Raw genomic sequence first — 25,337 nt, 5'->3', positions numbered from 1 at the left:
AATAAATGCCTAACAAGCACATGAAAAGATGCTCAACATTACTAATTGCAAAAATGCAAATCAAAACCACAGTGAGATATCACCGCAATTGAATGTTATTCAGTCTGGAAAAGGAAGGAAATTCTGGCCCAAGCTATAAAAATCAACGAACGTTGAGGACATTATTCTAAGTAAAATAAAACACAAAGAAAATACTCTATTTCACTTGCGAAGTACCCTGACTAGTCAAATTTGTAGAGACAAAAAGTGAAACGGTGGTTGCCAGTGGTTGGTGGGAGGGGGAATGGAGAGTTGCTGTGTAATGCTGTGGAGTTTCACTTTTGCAAGATGGGATGAGTTCTGGAGATTGATTGCCCAACAGTGTGAGTGTACTTAATGCTACTGAACTGTACATTTAAAAATGGTTAGGATGGGCTTCCCTGGTGGCGCAGTGGCTGAGAGTCCGCCTGCCGATGCAGGGGACAGGGGTTCGTGCCCCAGTCCGGGAAGATCCCACATGCCCGGAGCGGCTGGGCCCGTGAGCCATGGCCGCTGAGCCTGCGCGTCCGGAGCCTGTGCTCCGCAACGGGAAAGGCCACAACAGTGAGAGGCCTGCGTACGGAAGAAGAAAAAAAAAAAAAAAAAGGTTAGGATGATAAACTTATGTGTATTTCATCAAAATTAAAAATTAAAAACTTAATAGACAAATAGTAAGTTTGAAAAATGGTTGCAGTATAGAAGACAGGATTCTGTTTACAAGAAGAGGCTATCAACCCAATTGTAAAAAGGGCAAAGATTTAAAGAGCCATTAAATAAAATAACAAATCTAGGAGGCTATAAAATTCATGAAAAGACAGTCTCACAGGTTGTCAAGGTAATGCAAATTAAAGAGTCTCGTGCTCCACTGACTGAGCTAGCCACGCATGTCAAGACAATGCAAATTAAATACTAGTGAAATATAACAGCATACCCATCAAATGACAACAGTTAAAAAAAAGAAAGCCAGTAATACCTTTACTAGTATAGAAAATGGTGTTGATGTACAGAAAATGGTATTCCCTTATGAGTGGAAATATGAATTGTTATAGCATTTTTGGAAAGTAATATTGTAAAATCTATTTTTATAAATTGGCCCATGTAATACAAATATAAAAGCCCACCCATTATGTTTACATGGATTTTTTAGTGGCAGAATATGGAAGCAAAGTGAAAGTCTATTATTAGAAGAATTGATTGAATGCATGCATCCATGTGTGAATGCATTTCGTATGTATCCATGAAAATTTTGACATAAATGGATGTCTTTTAAAATATTATTGAAAAAATAAAATATTATTGACAAAAAAGATGGCCATGTATATCTCTGTATGTGTATTTGTGTATGATTTATATAGAAAATTATTAAAGCATACCTACAGGTTTTATAGTGCAGGTATGCTGGTGATAAATTCTTTCAGCTTTATTATGTCTAATGCAGTCTTTATTTTGCCTTAGTTTTTGAAAGATATTTTCCTAGGTATGGAGTTCTTGGTTGACAGTGTTCCTTCAGTAAACTGTAAAGATGTTGCTCCTCTGCCTTCCAGCTTATGTTGTTTCTAGTATACATTCTGGGTCTTTTGGGGCTGCTTTTAAGATGTCTGTCCTGTCACTGGTTTTAAGCAACTTGTTTTTGATATGCTGTGGTTTTATTTGTTCTTATAGCTTGTGTTGCTTCAATTTGTAGGTTTTTTAGTTTCATCCTGTTCAGACTTTTCCATCTAGCTGAGTGATGCTCTTGTTTAAGTTTCTCCATCTTTGTGTTTCATAGTTTCTTTTGCTGTGTCTTCAAGTTCATTATTCTTTTGCCTTGTCTTATCTACTCTTAATCTCATCCATTGTATTTTTCACCTCAAATTTTTTTTTTTAACATCTAAATACTTGATTTGGGTCTTTCTTTTTTTTCCTATCTTTCATGTCTCTCCTTATCATTTGTATCCTTTATTCTATCATCTGTCTTATGTCTGGGTCCCTTAGTTTTTCTTCCCCACTGAGGGTCAGATTTTCCTTCATTGTATATCTTATAATTTTTTTTGTTTTGTTTTTGCGGTACGCTGGCCTCTCACTGCTGTGGCCTCTCCCCTTGCGGAGCACAGGCTCCAGACGCGCAGGCTCAGCGGCCATGGCTGATGGGCCCAGACGCTCCGCGGCACGTGGGATCTTCCCGGACCGGGGCACGAACCCGTGTCCCCTGCATCGGCAGGCGGACTCTCAACCACTGCGTCACCAGGGAAGCCCTATCTTATACTTTTTTAATTAATTAATTAATTTGTTTATTTTTGGCTGCATTGGGTCTTTGTTGCTGTGCGTGGGCTTTCTCTAGTTGTGGCAAGCAGGGACTACTCTTTGTTGTGGTGCACTGGCTTCTCATTGTGGTGGCTTCTCTTGTTGTGGAGCACGGGCTCTAGGTGTGTGGGCTTCAGAAGTTGTGGCACGTGGGCTCAGTAGTTGTGGCTTGCAGGCTCTAGAGCACAGGCTCAGTAGTTGTGACGCATGGTCTTAGTTGCTCCACGGCATGTGGGATCTTCCCAGACCAGGGCTCGAACCTGTGTCCCCTGCACTGGCAGGCAGATTGTTAACCTCTGTGCTGCCAGGGAAGCCCCTGTATATCTTATAGTTTTTGATTGGATGCCAGACATTTGATTTTTACCTTGTCAGGTGCTGGTTGTTTTCATTCCTTTAAATGTTCATTTTTTTTTCTGAGGCACAGTTAAATTTCTTGGGAACAGTTTGACCCTGTAATGCTCTCTTTTGAACTTTTTGAAGGCAGAACCAAAGTAGTCTTTCTTCTAGGGATAATTTTTTCCCAATACTAAGGTGATACCCTTCTGAGTATGCTATTTTATTCCTTCTGTATTATGAAATCTTTCAACTCTGGTGGAAACACAGACAGACCTGGGTTGGCTTTGAGAATTGTTCTACCTGCTCCTTTCTAATAGTTCTTTCCCCTTCTTAGGGTAGTTTAATCACAGGCACATGCTCATCAGTACTGGTTGAAAACATAATGGTAGCCCTTTACGAATCTCCAGAGTTCACTTCTCTCTATTCAGTTCTTTACTGTCTGTTACTCACCTTGGCCTCCCTGAATTTTCAACTCTGTCTCTTCAACTTAGAGAGATCACCAAAATCTGTTTGGGTTTTCTTCTACCTGTACTGTGGCCTAGAAGGAAATTCTCTCCAGGCAGTAAGTTGGGGTAGTCACCTTGTTTTTATCTTCTTATGGATCAGTGTCCTGCAGTACCTGTTATCCAGTGTCTGTGTCTGAAAACCATTATTTTATATTTTTTGGTCTGGTTTCTTACTTATTTGAGAGGTTAAATCTGGTCCATGTCACTCCATTATGGTTGCAAGTGGGAGTATTTGGGTAAGAGGGAAAAGATATCTAATTACAAAAGGAAGTGAGAGGTGGGTGGGAAACCCTCCTCCATATATAAATAAAAAATGGAAAATATTAATTATTTTAAGTTTAACTTCATGCTCTGAAAGTCAGGAGCATGGCTTATGTAATATTACGTAGTAATGTGGTATTTATAAATAATGACTTATTCAATATCAACCCCAGCCTTATTCCTGTTGTATTTTGTAAGTTGCAGTATAATATTGGACTTATCATTTGATTTGATTTGATAGAAGCTTTTTATTTAATGTGTTTTCTAATGTGTTAATATTTCAGCACATGTATAACTGTTTATTCTTTCCTAGAAAGTTTCTTAACTTTTTCCCAAATAATTTTCTCAAACCCCAAAGATGAATGAAAGTTCATAAAATGCCCTGTTATTAAGAATGTACAATCCGGGACTTCCCCTGGTGGCGCAGTGGTTAACAATCCGCCTGCTAGTGCAGGGGACACGGGTTCGATCCCTGGTCTGGGAAGATCCCACATGCTGCAGAGCAACTAAGCCCGTGCGCCATAGCTACTGAGCTTGTGCTCTAGAGCCCACGAGCCACAACTCCTGAGCCCCTGTGCTGCAACTATTGAAGCCCACGTGCCTACAGCCCGTACTCCACAATAAGAGAAGCCACTGCATTGAGAAGTTTGCGCACCGCAACGAAGAGAGCCCCCACTCTCTGCAACTAGAGAAAGCCTGTGTGCAGCAACAAAGACCCAACACAGCGATAGATAGATAGATAGATGGGTAGAATGTGCAGTCCAAAGACGACCTAGAAATCCTTACTGAGTTAGACTTGAGATGTTTACTTGGAAATCACTCACTTAAACCATTCATAAGATAATCTGGGCATTGAATGCAGTGTATAAGTTTGCTCTATGATTCATAAGATTTAAAGTAGAGGTAGATAAAATTTAGTGACATTACAGTACATTGTGATGTCTTGGAGGAAATTAAGTTCACTGGGATTGCAAAATACTTTGCCTTCTGTTTACTTTAATGGAATTGAGGAAACTCCTGAAGAATATTAGGAAAATTATTATTGATTTGGGAAACTACCTCAGTCTTAAACTGGTTGTCTCATAGGGGAGGGAGGTCTGAGACCTTTACTGGTCATATAAAAAAACCTCAAGGGATGATGCAGAGTGCCTAATAAAGTTTTATGTGTATGTGTAGTATGTGCTACACACGTGACATGTACTACCTCATTTAACCCTTACGGTAGGAGTACGGCATTCAGCACTTACTGGAATCTTCAGGTCTATTTGACTTTAGAGTCCTTGGCTCTTACCCATGAGATATATAGGTGGATTCAAATCCTAGTTTGAATCCTATGTTAACAATGCGAACTCAGTTAGGTTTTCTTCTCTTATTAGCCTTATATGCAGATGAAGATAATAATGGTGCGTATCTCAGTGTTGTTGGAAGGATCATATGATAATGTGGTTCTCAACCTGGGATGACTTTGTCCCCAGAGGACATAATTTTACACTGTCTAATGACATTGGTTGTCGAAGCTCAGAGTGGTAGTAGTGAGGGTGTTCTGGTATCTAGTGGGTAGAAGAAGGAATGTTGCTAAATATCTTACAATGTACAGGACAACCCTCCACAAGAGAGAATTATCTGGCCTGAAGTGTCAGTGGTGCCAGGGTTGAGAAACTCTGATGTGAATTGACTATGCTGGTTTATTGCTAGGATACCAAACTATTTCATTTATATCATCAGTGGGCTATTGCTAGTGTGAAAATGAAGGTTTCCATTTGAATTCTTTTTCTTTTCAATTCCAATTCTAGCCTAAGGGTTAATCTTTTTAAACGAAAAATAAGAAGGGGTAAAAATACTTAAATTGAATAACCTGACGTTTTTTCCCTTTTATTTACCTTTAAAAAATGAAATGGGAGAAAGGGGAAAAAGCAGCAAAAGTAATGGAGAAACAAACTTACATTGACTCATAGGTATCAATTTTAATAAAATGATTATTTATTAGTAGAGAAACTTCCAGTGTTGAAATTAACTTCAATTGTGAAAGTACCCTAGATGTATTTGAAAATATACACTTTTGTAGGGCAAACTTATAAACATGTATGCTTCTTGTTTTATCTTTTAATAATTTTTAATATATTAGCACTTTTAAAATTGACTTTTCTGGTCAATTTTTCTGTAGGTATTACCTCATTTGGAAAGCCTTGAGAAACAGGAAAACATTTCTAACAAAATGTCAGCTTTTCGAGGTCATTGTCCGCATTTGGATTCAGTTGGTGAAATAACTAAAGAAGATTTAATACAAAAATCTCATGTAAGAAAGAGGGCTTTTTTTCTTCCTTTAAAAAATCCTTTAAAAGATCATATTCATTTTTCTCCCAGATATGTGTTTTCTGTAGATTACTACAATATTCTATGTTCATGAATCCAAATTTTTTATATATGATATTAGTGAATGTATATATTTGGCTGTATTTATGTAACGGTAATGTTGCCTGTGTGATTTTCCTTTCATAGGGTTCTTGTCAGGATTGTAAAGTCAGAGGACCAAACCTTTGGGCGTGCCTGGAGGTATGTGTATGTTTCTTCTCAAAAGTTTGATATAAAAATTTATATCTGAATAAGGTTAACTAGAAGTTTTTTTTGACACTTAGAGGACTTCATAAATGAACATACTTTAAGAAGATCATTATCGATTATAAAAATTAAACTTTAAACTTTGGGCTTTAATTTACAGTGCTTTTCGCAGAGTTTGGTAAATCACTAAAATATTTTACCCTCACCTTTTATTAGCGGAGACATATCTTTTAGCTTATAAATATTCCAGTTATATTCTTTTGTGCCTAGTACCTTTTGGTTAAAATAACTGACTTGGGAAGTCATTTAATCTTTCCGTTAAACCATGTGATCAGAACTTCATTGTAAATGTAATTGTAATGCTATTATTGTAAACTTACATGTTATAAAATACCTAATTTTCCTTTTTATATAATTATTTATAGAATAGATGTTCATATGTTGGCTGTGGTGAATCACAAATAGATCATAGCACCATACATTCTCAGGTATGTATGTAGAAAAATTTCATGCAAGACGTTTTTTAAAGAGAGCCTGAAGGAAAGGGAAAGCAAATACAACATTAAGTTGTAATTCAAAATTTTGTCCGTTTTTCTTTTTTTTTTTAATAAATGTGTTAAATCTTAGCTTATAAAAAGGTGGGGAGGGGAATTGCTAAGATCAGTATTAGAAAGAGGTTGTAATTAAGAGAGTAGTGATTTAAGAAATGTACCTCCAGATGTATGGAGGTGGTAGCTGAAGATATTAGTAGGATATGGAAGTTGAAGTCAAGAATAGAAGCCTAGGCTATGACAGGGCCTGACTGACTTCAAGTCTCAACTCATATACCTTTTTCTCTACATCCTCCTTACTGGAGTCCCGTTTCTACGTCACCCTGGTTGTTTGGTGCTTGTGTGTAATTCTGGCATGCTTCTTTTACAGATTAGATAGAGCTCCCATTCTAAACTATACATTTTCTTGAGAATGAACTGTCTTGTTCATATTTATCTCTACAGCATTAACTGTTCTCAACCAGGGTTCTTCAAGAGAATTAATTAAGGCTCTCAGGCATCATGGTACATAGTTAATTTACTTCTCTTTGGTGCATCTAGAATGGTGGTACTCTGTACCATTCTTGGGAGAATTGAGAAAATAGTTACTCAGATCATTGTCTATAGGGCATTATTCTCTTGCAGAACTCTAGTTGAGAAAGGCTGGAGTTTCGTATATCCAAGATCATATTCACTATCGCTTGAGCTGTTTTGTGCTTTGATTCATGTCATTTATATTCTTTTGCCATTCTGATCTCCTGGAACAGTTAACTGTGCTATTGTCAGTTTTCTTGTATTATAATTACTTGCTAACCGCAAAGCAGAGTCTTATAATAACTCTTGTGTTTATCTTTATAATGAATAGTGGTGAAAAATGACAATAGAATAACTTTTGGAGTAGGCTTAGATTTATCTATTTATCTATTTATCTAATTTATCTAAAAAATGGTTTTTTGGTGCTCCAGTTTAAATTTTCTCTTTTGAGTTATTGTTATTCATCAAAGGCCAGCAGTTTATCTTCTATGATCTTTTGAAAGGTTTTCAACTATAATTTTGACTCTTCTTCCCTCTCTCCCATGAAATTATACAGGAGACAAAGCATTATTTAACTGTGAACCTTACCACTCTTCGAGTATGGTGTTATGCTTGCAGCAAAGAAGTATTTTTGGATAGAAAATTAGGAACTCAGCCTTCATTACCTCATGTAAAACCACTTCACCAAACACAAGAAAATAGTGTCCAGGTAATAATCTAAATCTGTGTAATTAAAATATCAAATATTTTCAGGTAATAATTTCAGAATTTGTCATGTAGCTGAAATCTAAAAGAGCCCTACTTCACCTGTACTTTAAAAAATTTCCATAATGTGCCTCCTTTCCTCAAATGAAACACCGAAGCTGGCCTTTGTTCTTTTATAGAGTGATGGATTAGAGTGAAATTGAAGCCCACACCTGTCTGAAGATGGAAAAGCATCTGATGTGTTTTAAAAACTTAAAAAAACAGCTGGTTTAAATAATGTTTCTTTTTCTAGCCAGTCTGATTCTAGGAGAGGTGATGGGCCTTCTTTGATAGGCCCTAATTCAGCTCTCTTTTCCTCATTTCCCTCCCTGCTTCACCCCAATGTATATTACTGTAAACATTTTACTAATTTATTGAAAACCAGATAGAATACATTAAAGCTTAACATCAGTGTTTGGTTACAAAAGATGGGTAAGCTTGCAAAGATTGGTCACTTAATATTGAGACTTTTCTAGTCATATAAAAAATAGGAAAGGGAGGGACTTCCCTGGCCCTCCAGTGGGTAAGACTCCGCGCTTCCGCTGTAGGGCGCATGGGTTCGATCCCTAGTTGAGGAACTAAGATCCTGCCTGCCGCGCAGCGTGGCCAAAAAAAAAAAAAAAGAAAAAATAGGAAAAGGAATGAAAAAAATAAGAATAGTTGGCGTCCTATCATCATTTGGTCTGTATGGTTTAATTAACACATCAGTGAGTTTTTTCCTTCTGTGTTATAGAAATCACATTGTATTTCTATAATTGTGTTCTTTGATACCAATTCTTAAGATATTTTGTGTTGTATCTTTGCATCACATTCTGATGGTAGATATTTGTGATAGTAAATTTGCTTGCCTCACACGTTATATAACTTCAAGTGACTAGATTTTAGACAAGGTATACTTGTTGCATTTCTAGTTTCATAGTTGAATAACTCTAGTTTATAAATTACCATCATTACTGTTTCTCCTACTGATACCTATTTATCATTCAAAAACGTGTTTTTTGGTTTTCTTTTGAATGCCATGGTAGTTTGAAAATAAGTTTACCTGAACCCTCTAACACTATTAACAAAAATGTGATAATTAAAAGTTTAATCACATGAGGAACTGATAACAATTTATAATAATCTAAAGAATAAGTACAGATAGTTCACAAAGAAGAAATACAAATTAAAACACATCGAGAAAATAATCATCACTGACTAAAGAAAAGTAAGTTAAAACAGCTATCTGCCATTTCTGCCCAAATAGATTATGATTGCAAACTCTTAGTGAATGCTGAATCTGGTTGAATAAGTATACTGATACTTTTCTGATAGCTTGTAAATAATTTTCTGGTGAGTTATATTTATAACACATAAAAGGCATGAATTTAATTTCATACAACTTCCTGATGATCCCATTGTTGAAGAAATTACTCAGAAGAAAAAGAAAGTTATTTGTACAGATTTTTTTTAGCAGTATAAAATTTACAGGCTGTTTGAACCCAGTTCATCAGAACATTAATTATAGAATAACAGTATTGGAAACCATTCAAATGTCATTAAGATTTTTCAAACAGTTTTGTAGGAGGTAAGATTTTGAATGCTTTTTTTTTTAAAGCTGCTCTACTTCTCTGTATTTCAATACACCAAAGTGAGAATATGGGGCCTACCCAACTATCTAGTATCTACAGATGCCAGGAAGGTAAAGTAAATGTATAAAGTGGGTGGGTGTAAGTGCATATATGCATGCCTTGAAGAAGAGAAATAGGCTGTAATAAGTTGGAGAGCACGTGCTAAGTACATTCTGCTGTTCAGTTTCCTCCTCCCACTGATGGTTGCTAAATGGGTTTAGTGTACTTTGATCTTCTGCTATTAGAAGAGAACTTGCAGAATTTGATTTTTATATGAGCTCACTCAATTTTTAAAATATTAGCTCAAAGTTTTGCTTTTGTTTCGGTTTTCGTCCTTTTTTTTTAAAACAGTGTGGACTAGCATTTGACCAAGTCACCAGTTGCAACCTCTTGAGTTAATCCAATTCTCAGGAATTAATATTGGAATTTTAAAAAATATTTAAAACTATTTCATATGCATAAAAGGATGCAAAATAACTTTAGTAACAAGTATCAGGAGAGATTGTAGAAGTCTACAGATAAGCTGCGAACAAATTAAAAAAAATTTTTGACCTAAGGATTTGTTCAAGCCTGCTATCTTTTCTGTTATCCAGGATTTTAAAATACCCAGTAACACAACGTTAAAAACTCCTCTGGTTGCTGTATTTGATGATCTGGACATAGAAGTGGAAGAAGAAGATGAACTTAAGGCAAGAGGTAAAATAATTCTCCTGTATAACACTCCTTTGTATGCTACTGTCCATTTCTTTAGGAAATCGTATCATGTGAATATTTCAAAATCTAGAGATGATCAGAAGATAATTACAAAAAAAATTTCTAGGAATCAGATTATTGGTTATGCTTTTTAAAAAAAATTATCAGTTTACGTAATTAATCAGGGTGCATTTTTAAGTTCTACCTTTTTTTGTTTATTTATTGTATTATGCATCACTTGAAAATACCAAGGAAATATCCTTTTGTTTTTAATGATGCATGAGTGGAAGTAATGCTAGTTGGCAGTATTTGATTGTAATAAATCAATAAAGTAATTGTATTTTTAAAAAAGTTCTGAAATTTGACCTAGTAAAATTGTATCTGTGAAAAAGCAAACGGACAACTTTGATGCTTCTTTTCTCTTGCATCACTTTACTAAAGCCCACAGTTCTTAGTATAAACTATCTGTATAGTTTAGTACAGACTTTTCTGTTTTATAGTTGATGTAAGGGAATCTTAACCCTTTAAGGATATATTTAAATAATTTTCTGAAAATTAACACTTTGGTGTAAGTCTGACCTCTTTGGTTATTCAAGTTGCTGTTTGTATTTCTATAATGTATTTTGTATTTCCTTAACATAGTTTGGGAACCATAATAATTACCTAGTTACATATTCAGCGAACACTCATAAAATTGAGTCATTGCATTATTGAATGATAACATAACTTATAATTTTTCCTAATAGGTCTTACAGGTTTGAAAAATATTGGAAATACTTGTTATATGAATGCAGCTTTGCAGGCTCTTTCCAATTGGTAAGTAGATAAATTAATTTTGTTAGTATAGTTTTTTAAAGTTACTCTTGGAGGACTTCCCTGCTGGTGCAGTGGTTAGGAATCCGCCTGCCAAGGCAGGGGACACGGGTTTGATCCCTGGTCTGGGAAGATCCCACATGCCACGGAGCAGCTAAGCCCGCGCGCCACAACTACTGAGTCTGTGCGCCACAACTACTGAGCCTATGCTCCAGAGCCCACGAGCTACAACTACTGAGCCTGCACACGTGCCGCAGCTACTGAAGCCTGCGAGCCTAGAGCCTGTGCTCCGCAACAAGAGAAGCCACTGCAATGAGAAGCCCGCACACTGCAACAAAGTGTAGCCCCCACTCACTGCAACGAGAGAAAGCCCTCGCACAGCAACAAAGACCTAGTGTAGCCAAAAATAAATAAATAAAATAAAATTGTGAAAAAAGAATAATAGAGTTACTCTTGGAGCAGAAAACCGTGCTGCTGTAGTACACTGAGAAGAAAGGAGTGAGAAGAGAAAAGAAAGAAATATACATTAATAGTAATATGGGAAAGAGGTGACAATTATATTCAATTCCCCTAGCCAACAGGATCCCATTAAATCCTTGCTGTACCTCTTCCCTCACCCCTCTCAACACATAGTGCTGCCTCCCCCCCTTTTCTGAAATGCCCCCACTTAAAAAATTATCTGGATTAACTAAAGCCTAAATGTGTAAATATTCCTGAAAAAGTTATTTCCTCTTTCTTGTTGAGTAACTCTTAAGGTAGAGTAGGTAAGAAACTGAGTTGGGACATAATCCATTGTTGTCCCAATGGGGTTGCTTTGATCGTGCCTGTAGTTTCCTAAGACTGCTGGTCCTGGCTCAGACCCTAGGTGGTTGTATGTCTTTGAGGAAGTTATTTGTTTTTACATCTAGAAAACAAGGAGCTTAAACTAATTAATTCCTCAAATCACTTTTAGTTCAGAGGTCCTAGGAAAATATTTTATATTTTTCTGTAGGTGGAAAGTCTCTAATAAAGCAATTAGTTTTTTTTTTTTAATTATAGTCCTGTAAAGTAGGTAGGTGCAGTATGGAATGCTCTGCAGACGATCACCCAGGGAAGAGATGAAAAGTTGAGGAACCCTGATAGTTATATACCTGGTAAGAGCAGAAAAAACAATAAAGAGGGAAAAGAGTTACCAGAGAGGTCAAGAAGAAAAGTAAAAAAGTGCATTATGTTGGTCAAGAGAAATGGGTGAACCACGTGTGACAAATGCTACTGAGGGGGAAATGAAAGGTCTTTACTGGATTTGGCAGCATTGAGGACTCTGATGTGGTGGGTCAAATCTGATTTGATGGGTTGAGCAAGATAATGAAGGAAAGAATGTGAAGCTGTAAAAGGGAGCAAAGAAGTAACAGATACAGGGCTCTATGTGCTGTCAATTCATTGAATGACTAGAAGTCAATCAGTATTAAGCTGTGACTGCACTCTAACTTTTTTTTTTTAACCTTTTTTTTTTTTAAACTAGCCCACCTTTGACACAGTTTTTTCTTGATTGTGGAGGACTAGCCCGAACAGATAAGAAACCAGCTATTTGTAAAAGTTATCTCAAACTGATGACAGAGCTGTGGCATAAAAGCAGGTATGTACTTAATATGTTTATTTTCATTATTATATTTTTAAATGAATATCATAAATATTAAACATTTGCAGGTGCATTTATAGAGCTGTAAAAAGGAGATTTGAGACACTCAGTTTTGGGCATGTTATATTTGAAAATGAACATCCAAAGGAAATATCTGGACTGGAGATAAAATGTTGAACTGTTAAAGCTGCTGTTACTGACACTTTTGATTTTTAATTCAGGAGTAGGCATTCTCACAGTGCTAAAATCAGACCATAGAGGCATATATGAATGTTTATTTTTCTGCTTATCTTTAATTATTCTAAGTGTAGCATTAGAAAAATAATTGTTTGCTGTAATATTTTGTATTAGAACTATTCAGAAAGTTGCATTTAATGGTTCCTAAGAACTACCCAGCCTTTCTTCTAAGAAAACAATCACCAAAGCTTTCATGTACTTATATTCTTAAGTGCTTCGGTTTTCTTTGAGATATTTGACTCCCTACTAAAGAGTATCTCTAGAGTCAAAAATTTGTTATTACTGTCATTTCAGTATGCTAGGAAAAGATTGTTTTAATGAATTATTTTGGGATGTGAAGTTATATATCATTCACATTTCTAATATTCAAGAGACAGAATTCTCTCTTGTCATTTATCCCTATTGGGTATTACCCGTTGCTGCCAAGGGTTCTAACGTTTCTAAGTTCCTTACTGAATAACTAGAATTAACCCTTAACTGCTATGTTTAAGCTTCTTTGCCCTGCAACTATAAACTTAATATTCTTGGAAGTTTACTAAACTTCAGAAGTGTTATAGTACAGAATTTTAAGTGATTAAATCTTGCATCTGGTTTACTTTTCATTTTTGTTTTCATGAGTATTTGATGGCTGGTTTAAAATTTTTATTTAGATAGTGTACTAGATATACTTATCCCAGGAATTTTAAGTAATTAAAATATTATTTTAAGTAATTAGAAGTATTTTTTGAAAAATCATATAGTAGAGCATAATCATTTCATTAGGGGGAGAACAATAAATTACGTAGCTTAAATATCAAAAATAAGCTATTTTGATGAACCTGTGAAGCATAATACTAGGCAATTTTTTTGTTTGCTTTTGTTCTCTTTTTTTTCTCACTGTTTTCTTTTTTAAACGAAGGGGCAATCTTTTTTTCTTTTTTTAAAAATTAATTCATCAATTTATTTATTTTTGGCTATGTTGGGTCTTCATTGCTGTGCGCGGGCTTTCTCTATTTGTGGTGGGCAGGGGCTACTCTTCGTTGCGGTGCACTGGCTTCTCGTTGTGGTGGCTCCTCTTGTTGCGGAGCACAGGCTCTAGGCGCACGGGCATCAGTAGTTGTGGCTTGTGGGCTGTAGAGCGCAGGCTCAGTAGTTGTGGTGCACGGGCTTAGTTGCTCTGCAGCATGGGGGATCTTCCCGGACCAGGGCTCAAACCCGTGTCCCCTGTATTGACAGGCAGATTCCTAACCACTGCGCCACCAGGGAAGTCCCTGTATTTTAAAATTTCATTTTATTTTTTTATACAGCAGGTTCGTATTAGTTATCTATTTTATACATATTAGTGTATATATGTCAACCCCAATCTCCCAATTTGTCCCACCACCACCACACACGCCCTCTTTTTAAAAAAAATATTTATTTATTTTATTTGTTTATTTGGCTGTGCCGGTTCTTAGTTGCGGCATGTGGGATCTAGTTCCCTGACCAGGGATCAAACCTGGGTCCCCTGCATTGCGAGTGCGGAGTCTCAGCCACTGGACCACCAGGGAAGTCCCAGTATTGGGCAATTTTGAATGATTCTTTTTATTTTTTTTTTGCGGTACGCGGGCCTCTCACTGTTGTGGCCTCTCCCGTTGCGGAGCACAGGCTCTGGATGCGTAGGCTCAGCAGCCATGGCTCACGGGCTTAGCCGCTCCGTGGCATGTGGGATCTTCCCAGACCGGAGCACGAACCCGTGTCCCCTGCATTGGCAGGCGGACTCTCAACCACTGCGCCACCAGGGAAGCCCTTGAATGATTTTCTGAAACACAAATACTTTTCAGTTTAACTCTCTGAATTTTTGATTGTTCGTTTCTTTTTTTTATTATTATTATTTATTTTTGGCTGTGTTAGGTCTTTATTGCTCACGCGGGCTTCTCTCTAGTTGTGACACGCAGGCTCCAGAGTGTGCGGGCTCAGTAGTTGTACCACACAGGCTCTTTAGTTGTGTTGCATGGGCTCCAGAGCACTTGGGCTCTGTAGTTGCGGCATGCGGGCTCTTTAGTTGTGGCACGTGGGCTCCTTAGTTTTGGAGCGTGGGCTTAGTTGCCCCACGGCATGTGGGATCTTAGTTCCCTGACCAGGGATCAAACCTGTGTCCCCTGCATTGGAAGGTGGATTTTCAACCACTGGACCATCAGGGAAGTCCCTGATTGCTCATTTCTAAAATAAAAACTAAAAATCACAGATTTCTTCCTAAAACTGTTTTCTTCCTCAGGCCAGGATTTGTAGTGCCTACTAATCTGTTTCAAGGAATTAAAACTGTAAATCCAACATTTCGGGGGTATTCTCAGCAGGTACGTCTTTATTGCTCTTTATTCATAATATTAATCTTTAATACATTTGCAGAGTGCTATTATGCATTATACTATTATATACTCATTTGCTATTCTAAGAATAATAACCCCATATCATATTTTTGGCTTACATTTTTCCACTTTTCTCTTAATTTCATATTTTTCTAGAAATTTTAAATTTGGGGGTGTTTAAATATGTCAGTATATTCTAGCGCTTTTAGCTTTGAAAAGTTCCACATCCAGGGATAAATTTTACCTGTATTTTCTGATTTAATAAAAAAAAATTCTTTAGACATGTGTCATTTATTTCACATTACAATATAATCCAAATTTAATTTTCCGCAAACAGCTAACAAATTGTATGAAAGTACAGATTTAAGAATTTTCTTATCTGGTTTTAAAAGTTTCTTCTTTATTAATTTGATGCTTACATTAATGTATAATAAGGTCTGTTTCTGGGCTTTCTAATTTGTTTCATCAACCTGTAATTTTTTGGATTGACACCAATGGCAGTTTCAATTATTGTACTTTATATAATGTTTTTTCATGTTAATACCTGGTCCTCACATGTGTTTCTTTTTCAAAACAATACCTGTTCTCTGTTAACTTTTTCTGTTGCAAATTCCTGGATCACAGAGACTTGGTAGACATAAGTTGGGGCCTACGAATTTGTATTTTCAATAAACATTCTAGGTTGATCAAGGATTTTTGAGATACAGTGCAAAATTGGATAAAGCTTTAGTTTTAAGCCAAACTTATACTTGAATTTAGGATATCTCTCTCAGTTGTTATTGTCAGATGAGGCAAATCCTTACTCAAGTTTTTTAAAATAGCAGCAGTACTAAAGCTGACCTCCAGATCATCTTCAGTTTTTTGTTGCTGTTGTTTATTGTTTTTTTTAGTTTTAATTGAAATACATGTTCAGTTTTTTAATTACTTTTGTTTTATTTACATAACTTTTTAGAACTTAGTGCTTCCTATCCCTCCAATGCCTTATGTCTACAAAGTTGTATTTCCTTAGTATAAAGCTACACATTTAGAAATCAGTTGCTAACCACATTTTGTATATTTTCTCATTTCTACATACATGTGTTTTTAATGAAATGGTAATATCTATGTTGCTTATATATTAGGATGCTCAAGAATTCCTTCGATGTTTAATGGATCTGCTTCATGAAGAACTGAAAGAACAGGTCATGGAAGTAGAAGAGGATCCTCAAACTATAATGACTGAGGAGACCATGGAGGAAGACAAGAGCCAGTCAGATGCAGATTTTCAGTCTTGTGAATCTTGTAGCAGCAGTGATAAAGCCGAAAATGAAAATGGGTCTAGAAGCTTTTCTGAAGATAATAATGAAACAACAATGTTAATTCAGGATGATGAAAACAATTCCGAAATGTCAAAAGATTGGCAAAAAGAGAAGATGTGCAATAAGATTAATAAAGCGAATTCTGAAGGAGAATTAGATAGAGACTCTGTGTCTGAAACAGTTGACTTCAACAATCAGGAAACTGTCAAAGTGCAAATACACAGCAGAGCTTCAGGTGACAATTTTTATAATTTTCAAATGATAGTGTTTCATTTTTAGACAAAGGGTGCAAAATGTGTTTATATATATATACATATATATATATAATTTTGTGTGTGTGTGTGTGTGTGTGTGTGTGGGTGGTACGCGGGCCTCTCACTGTTGTGGCCTCTCCCGTTGCGGAGCACAGGCTCCGGACGCGCAGGCTCAGCGGCCATGGCTCAGGGGCCCAGCCACTCCGCGGCATGTGGGATCTTCCCCGACCAGGGCACAAACCCATGTCCCCTGCATCGGCAGGTAGACTCTCAACCACTGCGCCACCAGGGAAGCCCCAAGATATGTTTATATTTAAGATGATATTTGTAATTTTACCATTTTCTGATTTGGGGGAGAGCGGAATTAGCCTGACATGTGACTTTAGAATACATTTCTAATTTACATGTTAATGTTCACAGTTTATATTTAGCATAATAAAAATGAAATAGAATAATTAATAGCTTTAGCTTAATATTTTGTGTGTAGTATATGACATTATAGTTCAACCATACTAATTGAAAGAAAGAGGGTATTAAATAGATGTTACTTTTGGGCTTTCTGACTAGTAGAGTTTAGTACTATTTGCATGTGAGTGTTAAGTTAATGTCATTTAAAGCAGATTCGGTTGAGATCTGCAAAATAGCAAAATAATCCAAATTGTAGACTGTTAGATTTAGATTGCTGTCATTGGAGTCATATCAGCTATGAAATACTTGGTGTATGTTTGGCATAGGAGTTTAATTAACTATAATGAACTCTGTTACGATAGATTATACCGTTATACATGTCATTGTTCCTGTGGGAAAGAGCAAGTGGCCAAATGAAAGATAGTTGAGCTAGGTTGCTTTGCATTTTACATTTATTTCTTCTAGGGTTAACTTGTGTTAGCTTAATGTGGTATTTAATTCTCCAAAGCACATAAAATTAAACCATCAGAGGTTCAGATTCTCTGACCTTAAAATAAGTGGCAGACAAGGAACATAAAAAATGTATCTTTTGTAATTACTGAAGAGTAGGAACTACTAAACAATTTACTTATGTTTTTGAACCCCACATTTTTTCTGGAGGAGAAGGATATTTCCTTAACCACAGGAATACTTGTGGTTCACCCATGTGCAGTGCATAAATGCCTTCTAGTCAGGAGAACGTGTTAGGCTCCTTGATTATACTGATGTTATGTTTAGAAGTTTAGATGTGGTTAGAAGTTGCTTAGTCAATAGATATGTGAAATTTCAGTATTGAAAGACTTAGCCGTCTGCTATCTAGCCTTTCCTCATCAAAAGCCTGATTAAGCCTGATTACTTGACCTACTGGTTCTTTATTGCTCCATAGCAAGTTTATGCTTACAATTAGTAACTAATTGATGACCTGGATCAGGGATCTGAGGTTTTACATTTTCTGATTGAAAAATGTGACAAAGACCGTATATGACATGCAAAACCCAACATATTTACTATCTGGTCTGTTACAGGAATCATTTACCAATCCCTGACCTAGATGATATTAACTTTATTCCCTTCTGAAAGGCTAGAGCGAGTCTCCTCCTCTTTCTTCCCCCAATATTATGCAGTCTGCTTTTAGTCATGGTTGGGATAATGAGAAATGCCTCTGTGAAAGTAATAAAAGTCATTTATTTTGCATTATCTGGAAAAATCCCTGAAATCATTCTGTTTCAGGGTCTGTTATGTACAATTCTCTTTTCTTCACTCAAATACTTTTTGAGCAGTCTCTTGCCCTGGAATATATGTTATGTACTAGGAATCCAACAACAAATCAAGATAGCTCTCATAGAGCTTATATTTTCTTGATTCATAATTTAATTCCAAAAAAGGTGTTTTTTTCTGACAGAGGGTTTTATTTCCTTTTATAACAGAGTAAAATAATTTATAATTACTTTATGCCTAAATTTCTTGTTAGATTTTGCTTACTATGTCAGTTTGGGAGGATAATCTCTCTTTCTCCCATATAGTTTTAAAGCTTTCTAAAAAACTGCCCTAAATTGCTTTTGTTTTTTAAATACTAAGTTAGGACAAATATGATCCTCTTTGGCTTTATATTTCCACACTTATATTTGCACAGTTTCTGGATTGCCTACAACAGTAATGTGTTATAAATGTTAATTAGATTCCTAGGGGGAAAATCACTGTTAGTTTGCTTAGCAAGCCTAATGTCTATCAGGTGTTTTACCTGACATTTATTAATGTGAGTTGTGTTCAAAATCTCAGATGAAGAAAGCTTTATTTGACAGGTGGAATAATTTTACTATTTAATGTAATAATACAAATTTTAAATATTACAGAATATATTACTGATGTCCATTTGAATGAGCTGTCTACATCACAGACCCTCCCATCAAGTGAAGGTGTTAACCCACGTTTATCAGCAAGCCCTCCGAAATCAGGCACTTTGTGGCCAGGATTGGCACCCACACACAAAAAAGGTAGAAGTTTCAGTTATTCAGGTTCCTTTGCTTTGATAGTTTAAAGTGTTAATTATGAAATATTATTCAAGCTTTTTAAATTGACAGCATAGTTTTACACAACCATGATTTAAAATTTGTGTGTGTGTGTGGCACAAATTTACATACAACAGAATTCACTCTTTTGGTGTAGGGGTCTGAGTTTCAACATGTGCGCAGATTGTTACCATCACCACAAACAGAGTATAGAACAGCTCCAGTACCCCAAAGAATTCCCTTATACTACCAGACCCTCCCACTACTCCTCCCAAAGCCCCAGCCCTGTGAATCTGTTCCCTATTCCTATTGTTTTTCCTTTTGCAGAATGTCATATAAAGAGAATCATACAGACGTAGTCTTTTGAAACAGGCTGCTTTCACTTAGCGTAATGAATCTGAGATACAGTCATGTTGCAGGTCTGAATAGTTCTTTTTTATTACTGAGTAGTATTTCATTGTGTGACTGAAATACTTGAATTTGTTTCCAGTTTTTGGCAATTATGAATAATGTTGCTATAAACATTTATGTACTGGTTTCTGTATGAACATAAATTTTCATTTGTTTAGGGTAAACACCTGGATGTGGGGTTACTGGGTTTTATGTTAGTTTTATGCTTAATGTTGTATGAAATTGTTTTTCGGAGTGGCTGTATCATTGTGCTTTCCGACCAGCTATGTATGAGAGTTCCAGTATTAGAAAATGTAAAACTGTAAAACTCTTATAAGAGTTTTCATGACCTTGTGTTAGAATTCTTTAAAAACATCAAAGACATCAAAAGCATGATCCGTAAAAGAAAAAAAATTAAAATCTTTCTTGGCAAAAGACACCATTAAGAGAATGAAAAGATAAGATTGGAAGAAAATATTTGCAAATCGCGTAGCTGACAAAGGACTTGTATATAAAATATATAAAGAACTCTCAAAGCTTAATAGCATCCTTTCTTCAAATAAAGCCTTACTTGGGAGCAAAAACAAATAAGTAAAAGCAAAACTATTCTGGTTGAAGTCAAGATGGGAAGCTGAATACTTTCTATTTCATCATGGTTTCTCTTTGAGGTTTCTTTTTGTGTGTGTGTGTGTTTTCTTTAGGTAATGCTTTTGAATGGTATTTTGACAAATTTCTTCAGCATAGTAATTTTGCTGTTAAAAGATTTCAGAAAAAAATGCTAAAGGAACTACTTTGATTTCTAAAAAATTTCTATGCTTGTTTTTCAATCCTAGCTCAGTCTGCATCATCTCCAAAGAGAAAAAAACAGCACAAGAAATACCGGAGTGTTATTTCAGACATATTTGATGGAACAATCATTAGTTCAGTGCAGTGTCTGACTTGTGATAGGGTGAGTATGAAAGAATTATAATACACAGGAAATTTCTGTCAAATGCTCTTTTTTTAAAAAAAACCTGACAAAATGGTGTGAAAGTTTAATGTCTTTTCCTTGTTGTTGATGATTATACATGTATTTCTTGTGTTTGAAGAAATATAAATTGATTCTAAGAGTAGAACTTGGTTTTTGGAAGCAATAGTAACATACTGATTTAAGGATGGGTCTTGACCTGTCACTGAACAGGCATGCATTTAGCAGGAAGGATTAACTCAGTTCTTCATCTCTGGTCACATACAAAGGAGATATGTTGCTCAGCAACGAGAATTTGTAACACATGCATATTCTTCCAAGGCTGATGAAATTAGTAGGAAACTGTTGTTATTCACAGGCACAAGGCTATGTATGTATCTTCTCCACTTGGTTGTATGGCTTATAAATATTTTCCCATGTTAAGTTTGGATTCAGATAATAAAAGTAGTATCAGGTTCATAAACAAGAGCATGAATTAAAATCATCATGAGATTTTTAGTAATACCTCTAAATTCCTGAGTTTCCTAGAGATTTTCTTAAGAACAGTTTTACTTCAGTGCAGTGATGAATATAATTAAGATGACTGTAAAATGAACTATCTCAAAAAAAACACAAAAAAAACCCCAAAGTAAGTTTTCAGTTATTGTGTTAGAATTAAGTCAAATCTAAGGGTTTTCAATAGGGTTATCTTAATGTAGGCTATTTTGGTACCAGATATTTAAATGGAATTATCCTGAAATGTTTTCAGCTGTTTAGGTTTCGCATCTTGTTTTTTAAGCTACATTTAAAAACTATCACTAGAGGTCATTTTCAAAAATAAATGCAGTAGTGCTTAACAGTCTGGAACTCAAGCTACAGTGGCTGTGTGTGAGATACTTCTCTTTACTGCAATGTCCTTGACTAATGGGGATGTTAGTAGTTACCTCATAAGGTTTATGTGAAGATTAAATTTAGAACAGCACCTGGTACAAAGCAATTTTGCTTTCATTATTACTATTTTAGCTTTTTTTACTATATAAAAAGCAGTTTGTTTTTTTGTTTTTTTCTTATTATAATTTGCTTTGATCTTTGCCGTCTAAAATCTATCCTCAAATGTTTGTGCTGGATTATTTTCATCCCATTGTTAAAACACAAAACAATTTTAGGTGTCTGTAACCCTCGAGACCTTTCAAGATCTGTCCTTGCCGATCCCTGGCAAGGAAGACCTTGCTAAGCTGCATTCATCAAGTCATCCAACATCTATAGTCAAAGCAGGATCATGTGGCGAAGCATATGCTCCACAAGGGTGGATAGCTTTTTTCATGGAATATGTGAAGAGGTATGTATGTGTTTTCTTTGTATTAGTTGATTGTTAAAACTGCTGTTTCTGCTGTACTGGCAGAACATTTCCTTTCTTTTTTCTATCAATAATGTTTCAGGTTTGTTGTCTCATGTGTCCCTAGCTGGTTTTGGGGTCCAATAGTAACCTTGCAAGATTGTCTTGCTGCCTTCTTTGCCAGAGATGAACTAAAAGGTAAGAAATACGAAATAGTTTTCATCTATGGCTAAACTGTTGTGAGTGATCTAAAATACTAGTGGGACAAAATATAGAATGTATTCATAAAAGCTGAGTTTTTTTAAAAATTTATTTTTGGCTGTGTTGGGTCTTCCTTGCTGTGTGTGAGCTTTCTCTAGTTGCGTCGAGAGGGGGTTGCTCTTCTTTGCGGTGTGCGGGCTTCTCACTGCGGTGTCTTCTCTTGTTGCGGAGCACGGGCTGTAGGCGTGCGAGCTTCAGCAGTTGTGGCATGTGCACTCAGTAGTTGTGGCTTGCAGGCTCTAGAGCACATGCAGGCTTAGTAGTTGTGGCGCACGGGCTTAGTTGCTCTGCGGCATGTGGGATCTTCCTGGACCAGGGCTCGAACCAGTGTTCGCTGCATTGGTGGGCGGATACTTAACCACTGCGCCACCAGGGAAGCCCAAAGCTGAATTTTGAGGCAGCTCAAATAGTACTTGCCCATATTGCCATAGTACCAGTATCTACCATGACAACATAAACACTATAAATAATATCCTGAAATAATTGATACAAATTCCTATAGTACTAGACAATACGGTATTTGAAGTGTCTAAAATCTTCTCTGGGATTGAAAAAAGAGAAAATTCAACCAAAATATAAAAAACTTACTTGTATATCTGGATTAGTCTGAATTTCTCCATAGTATTTAAGATCCAAGCCTTCACTATTTTTGTGTGTCCAGCACCTTCCTTGGACATATAACAAGCAGTCAGTAAATTTTGTTGAGTGAATAAGTGTACAGGATGTTATTTGAGATACGCCTTCAAGGTTGAAAAAAGAGCAGGTAAAGGGTGTTGTAGGTGTGGTAAACGTGCTGACTCGAGCAGAGACTAAAAAATGTGAGCCTTGTGTTACTGTTCTACTGGTTCAGCATTGCAAGCTCAAAGAATTGCAGAACCAAAAGAAAATAACTTGCTTTTAGTTTGAGAGGAATGACCAGATCTGTTCTGTTTTCAGGTGACAATATGTACAGTTGTGAAAAATGCAAAAAGTAAGTGTCATTGGCAATGCTTTCAATTGCATGTTTTGTATTTTAAATGGTATTTTTCTTGGTAATTTGAATTGGGCATGTAGGGTTAATTTTCCGTTTTATTTAGAAAAATATAAAGGCCAGTAAGCTTTGTCCTAGTAAAAAATGACTGGTTGTTCTGCAAAACAAATCTGAGGTTAAAAATTTAACAAATTTAATCAGCTTAGCTAAGATGTGACAGTGTATTTTAAGATATAAAATGAGTATGTAATTTTGCATAAAACATTTTCCAAATATGTTGTAAATATATACTAGGATATATAACATATATTTTTATTACATAGGTTAATTCTGTCATCATAAATAACGCAATATTCTTTTCTGGCTTACCACCTTAACAGGCTAGATTTAGGAAGTGAAAGTGACTGTAAAGGTACATAGTTTCAAGTTTGTGTAAAATTCAGAAAGGTTATACCATCTCTAATGTTACCTGCTGTATGAGGGCCGAATAAAGAAGACAGTTAAGAAAAGTATGACTTTATTTCTTTATATCTACTACTAGCTGTCTTTTTCTATCTTGTAATAAGTTTAGGCTTTTAAGGCTTCTTGCTGATGAGTTAGAAAAGAAAAGTAAATGGAAAATTGAAAGCAAATATGTCTGAGGTAGAGTGAACTGGAAAATTTTTCTGAATCTCTCTGATAGAAAAATAATGGCCTCCGAATAAGATCTATTAATAGAGTCTTCATAATACAAACTTCTGGCTTTTGTCAAAAACCCAGGGAAATGTTGATCTGCAGCTGTTGGTCTTCTTCATTACAAAAAGGAATAGTATATTGTTAGGTCAATAAGGAAGAAAAGCTGCTTTGCACTTTCTAGAAAAAAATATACCTCTAGTGAATTGGAAAGTATTTATTATCAGTTTGTCCTTGAAGCCACAGCTGATAGCTGAAGACTGAGTTGGCCCAGAGGAGGAGTCTTTCTTGGAAAAACAGTGCCAACTAGGAAAAAGATAATAGTGAAGGTGGAAAAGAACTTGCATCTACCCCAGAATCCAGAGTAGAGATCTGTCAAGTATAAATTAATATTGATTATTGGGAATTCCCTGGCAGTCCAGTGGTTAGGACTCTGCGCTTTCACTGCCGAGGGCCCAGGTTCGATCGCTGGTTGGGGAACTAAGATCCTACAAGCCGCGTGGTGTGGTCGAAAAAAAATTTTTTTTGATTATTAATAATAACCTCTCTATTTTAAGTTATTTGTTTTCACATTTAGGAATAAAGGTTGTAATATATTGACCTGACCAACCAATTCTATAAAATTGGGATTTTATTTTACCCAGTTTTACGTGATACCTGAATGTTATAAAGGCATAGCCAGGCCATAGATAGTAGAAGATTTTCATCAAAGAATTATACAACTCTAAATTTTTATTACTGATGTCTTAATTTAAATAATTTTTTTACAATAAGGGGTTCCAATGTTTTATTAGTATTTTTTTAATTGGTAGTGTATAATTCAGTAGTAAGCATTTTTAGTCTGATACCTTTATTTCTGCATTTTCTAAAAGATTTTGCTGTATATTTGAAAATACTAAAGGTTTTGTAGATTTGTATGGGAAACAGGTTTATTAAAATTGGTTTTCTCTTTTCACCCCTTAGATTGAGGAATGGAGTAAAGTTTTGTAAAGTACAAAAGTTTCCTGAGGTATGGGCTTTATCACAATTTAATTTATTTTATGTGATAGGTAAGGTATTAATATAACACAGTGTAGTAAATTCTTTAGCTTTGGTCGAAGAATGGAATGGTTCTATTGACCAGTGGCTGTGTATACCCTATTAAGATTATCCATTTTTTAAATATTGAGTTGCATACCAAGTAAGTGCCCTTAGCAGTAAAACTGTGTTGAACACAGTTTAATCAGATACTGTAGGGTCTTGCAGGCATAAAGTGTAAAATTGGAGAAGCCAGTAGCTATGAACTTAGGAAGTACCATGTTTCATCATTTCCACATTTTAACGTCTCTGGAATCAGGTTATCAGAATTGCAGGGTAATGTTTAATCTTGACAATATGTATATTTAATAGACTCTTTTATGTAGCATATGAAACAGTAGAATTTTAAATAATCCTACGTTTCTCTTTTAAAAAGATTTTGTGCATCCATCTTAAAAGATTCAGACATGAACTGATGTTTTCCACCAAAATTAGTACCCATGTTTCATTTCCACTGGAAGGCCTGGATCTTCAGCCATTTCTTGCTAAAGATAGTCCAGCTCAAATTGTTACCTATGATCTTCTGTCAGTCATTTGTCACCATGGAACTGCAAGTAGTAAGTATCCAAGTTTGACATATGTTTTTAGATTTTAAAGAAAAGAAACAT

At 35.7% G+C, this 25,337-nt stretch overlaps 1 protein-coding gene across 2 annotated transcripts in view; it reads left to right on the top strand.

Moving 5' to 3' along the window:
- The window catches only part of USP33 (ubiquitin specific peptidase 33), a 63,887-nt gene that overhangs the window by 21,722 nt on the left and 16,828 nt on the right, over positions 1 to 25,337 (top strand). Inside the window, exons 2-17 of one of the 2 annotated variants that reach the window (XM_079913485.1) lie at positions 5,569 to 5,700; positions 5,904 to 5,957; positions 6,389 to 6,451; positions 7,584 to 7,736; positions 9,975 to 10,077; positions 10,821 to 10,890; positions 12,389 to 12,502; positions 14,979 to 15,057; positions 16,191 to 16,602; positions 18,922 to 19,062; positions 20,301 to 20,416; positions 21,580 to 21,752; positions 21,877 to 21,947; positions 22,947 to 22,980; positions 24,616 to 24,661; positions 25,106 to 25,286. In XM_079913485.1, the coding sequence (XP_079769611.1) occupies positions 5,620 to 5,700; positions 5,904 to 5,957; positions 6,389 to 6,451; positions 7,584 to 7,736; positions 9,975 to 10,077; positions 10,821 to 10,890; positions 12,389 to 12,502; positions 14,979 to 15,057; positions 16,191 to 16,602; positions 18,922 to 19,062; positions 20,301 to 20,416; positions 21,580 to 21,752; positions 21,877 to 21,947; positions 22,947 to 22,980; positions 24,616 to 24,661; positions 25,106 to 25,286 (1,891 nt within the window). In that variant the 5' untranslated portion in view covers positions 5,569 to 5,619. Of the gene's footprint in view, positions 1 to 5,568; positions 5,701 to 5,903; positions 5,958 to 6,388; positions 6,452 to 7,583; positions 7,737 to 9,974; positions 10,078 to 10,820; positions 10,891 to 12,388; positions 12,503 to 14,978; positions 15,058 to 16,190; positions 16,603 to 18,921; positions 19,063 to 20,300; positions 20,417 to 21,579; positions 21,753 to 21,852; positions 21,948 to 22,946; positions 22,981 to 24,615; positions 24,662 to 25,105; positions 25,287 to 25,337 lie in introns of both variants that reach the window. The other variant, XM_079913484.1, reaches the window with a different exon arrangement.

The sequence above is a fragment of the Stenella coeruleoalba genome, assembly GCF_951394435.1.
Source record: "Stenella coeruleoalba genome assembly, chromosome: 1".
In the NCBI taxonomy this organism is placed as follows: domain Eukaryota; kingdom Metazoa; phylum Chordata; class Mammalia; order Artiodactyla; family Delphinidae; genus Stenella; species Stenella coeruleoalba.
This window is presented reverse-complemented; position numbering and strand designations above follow the sequence as displayed.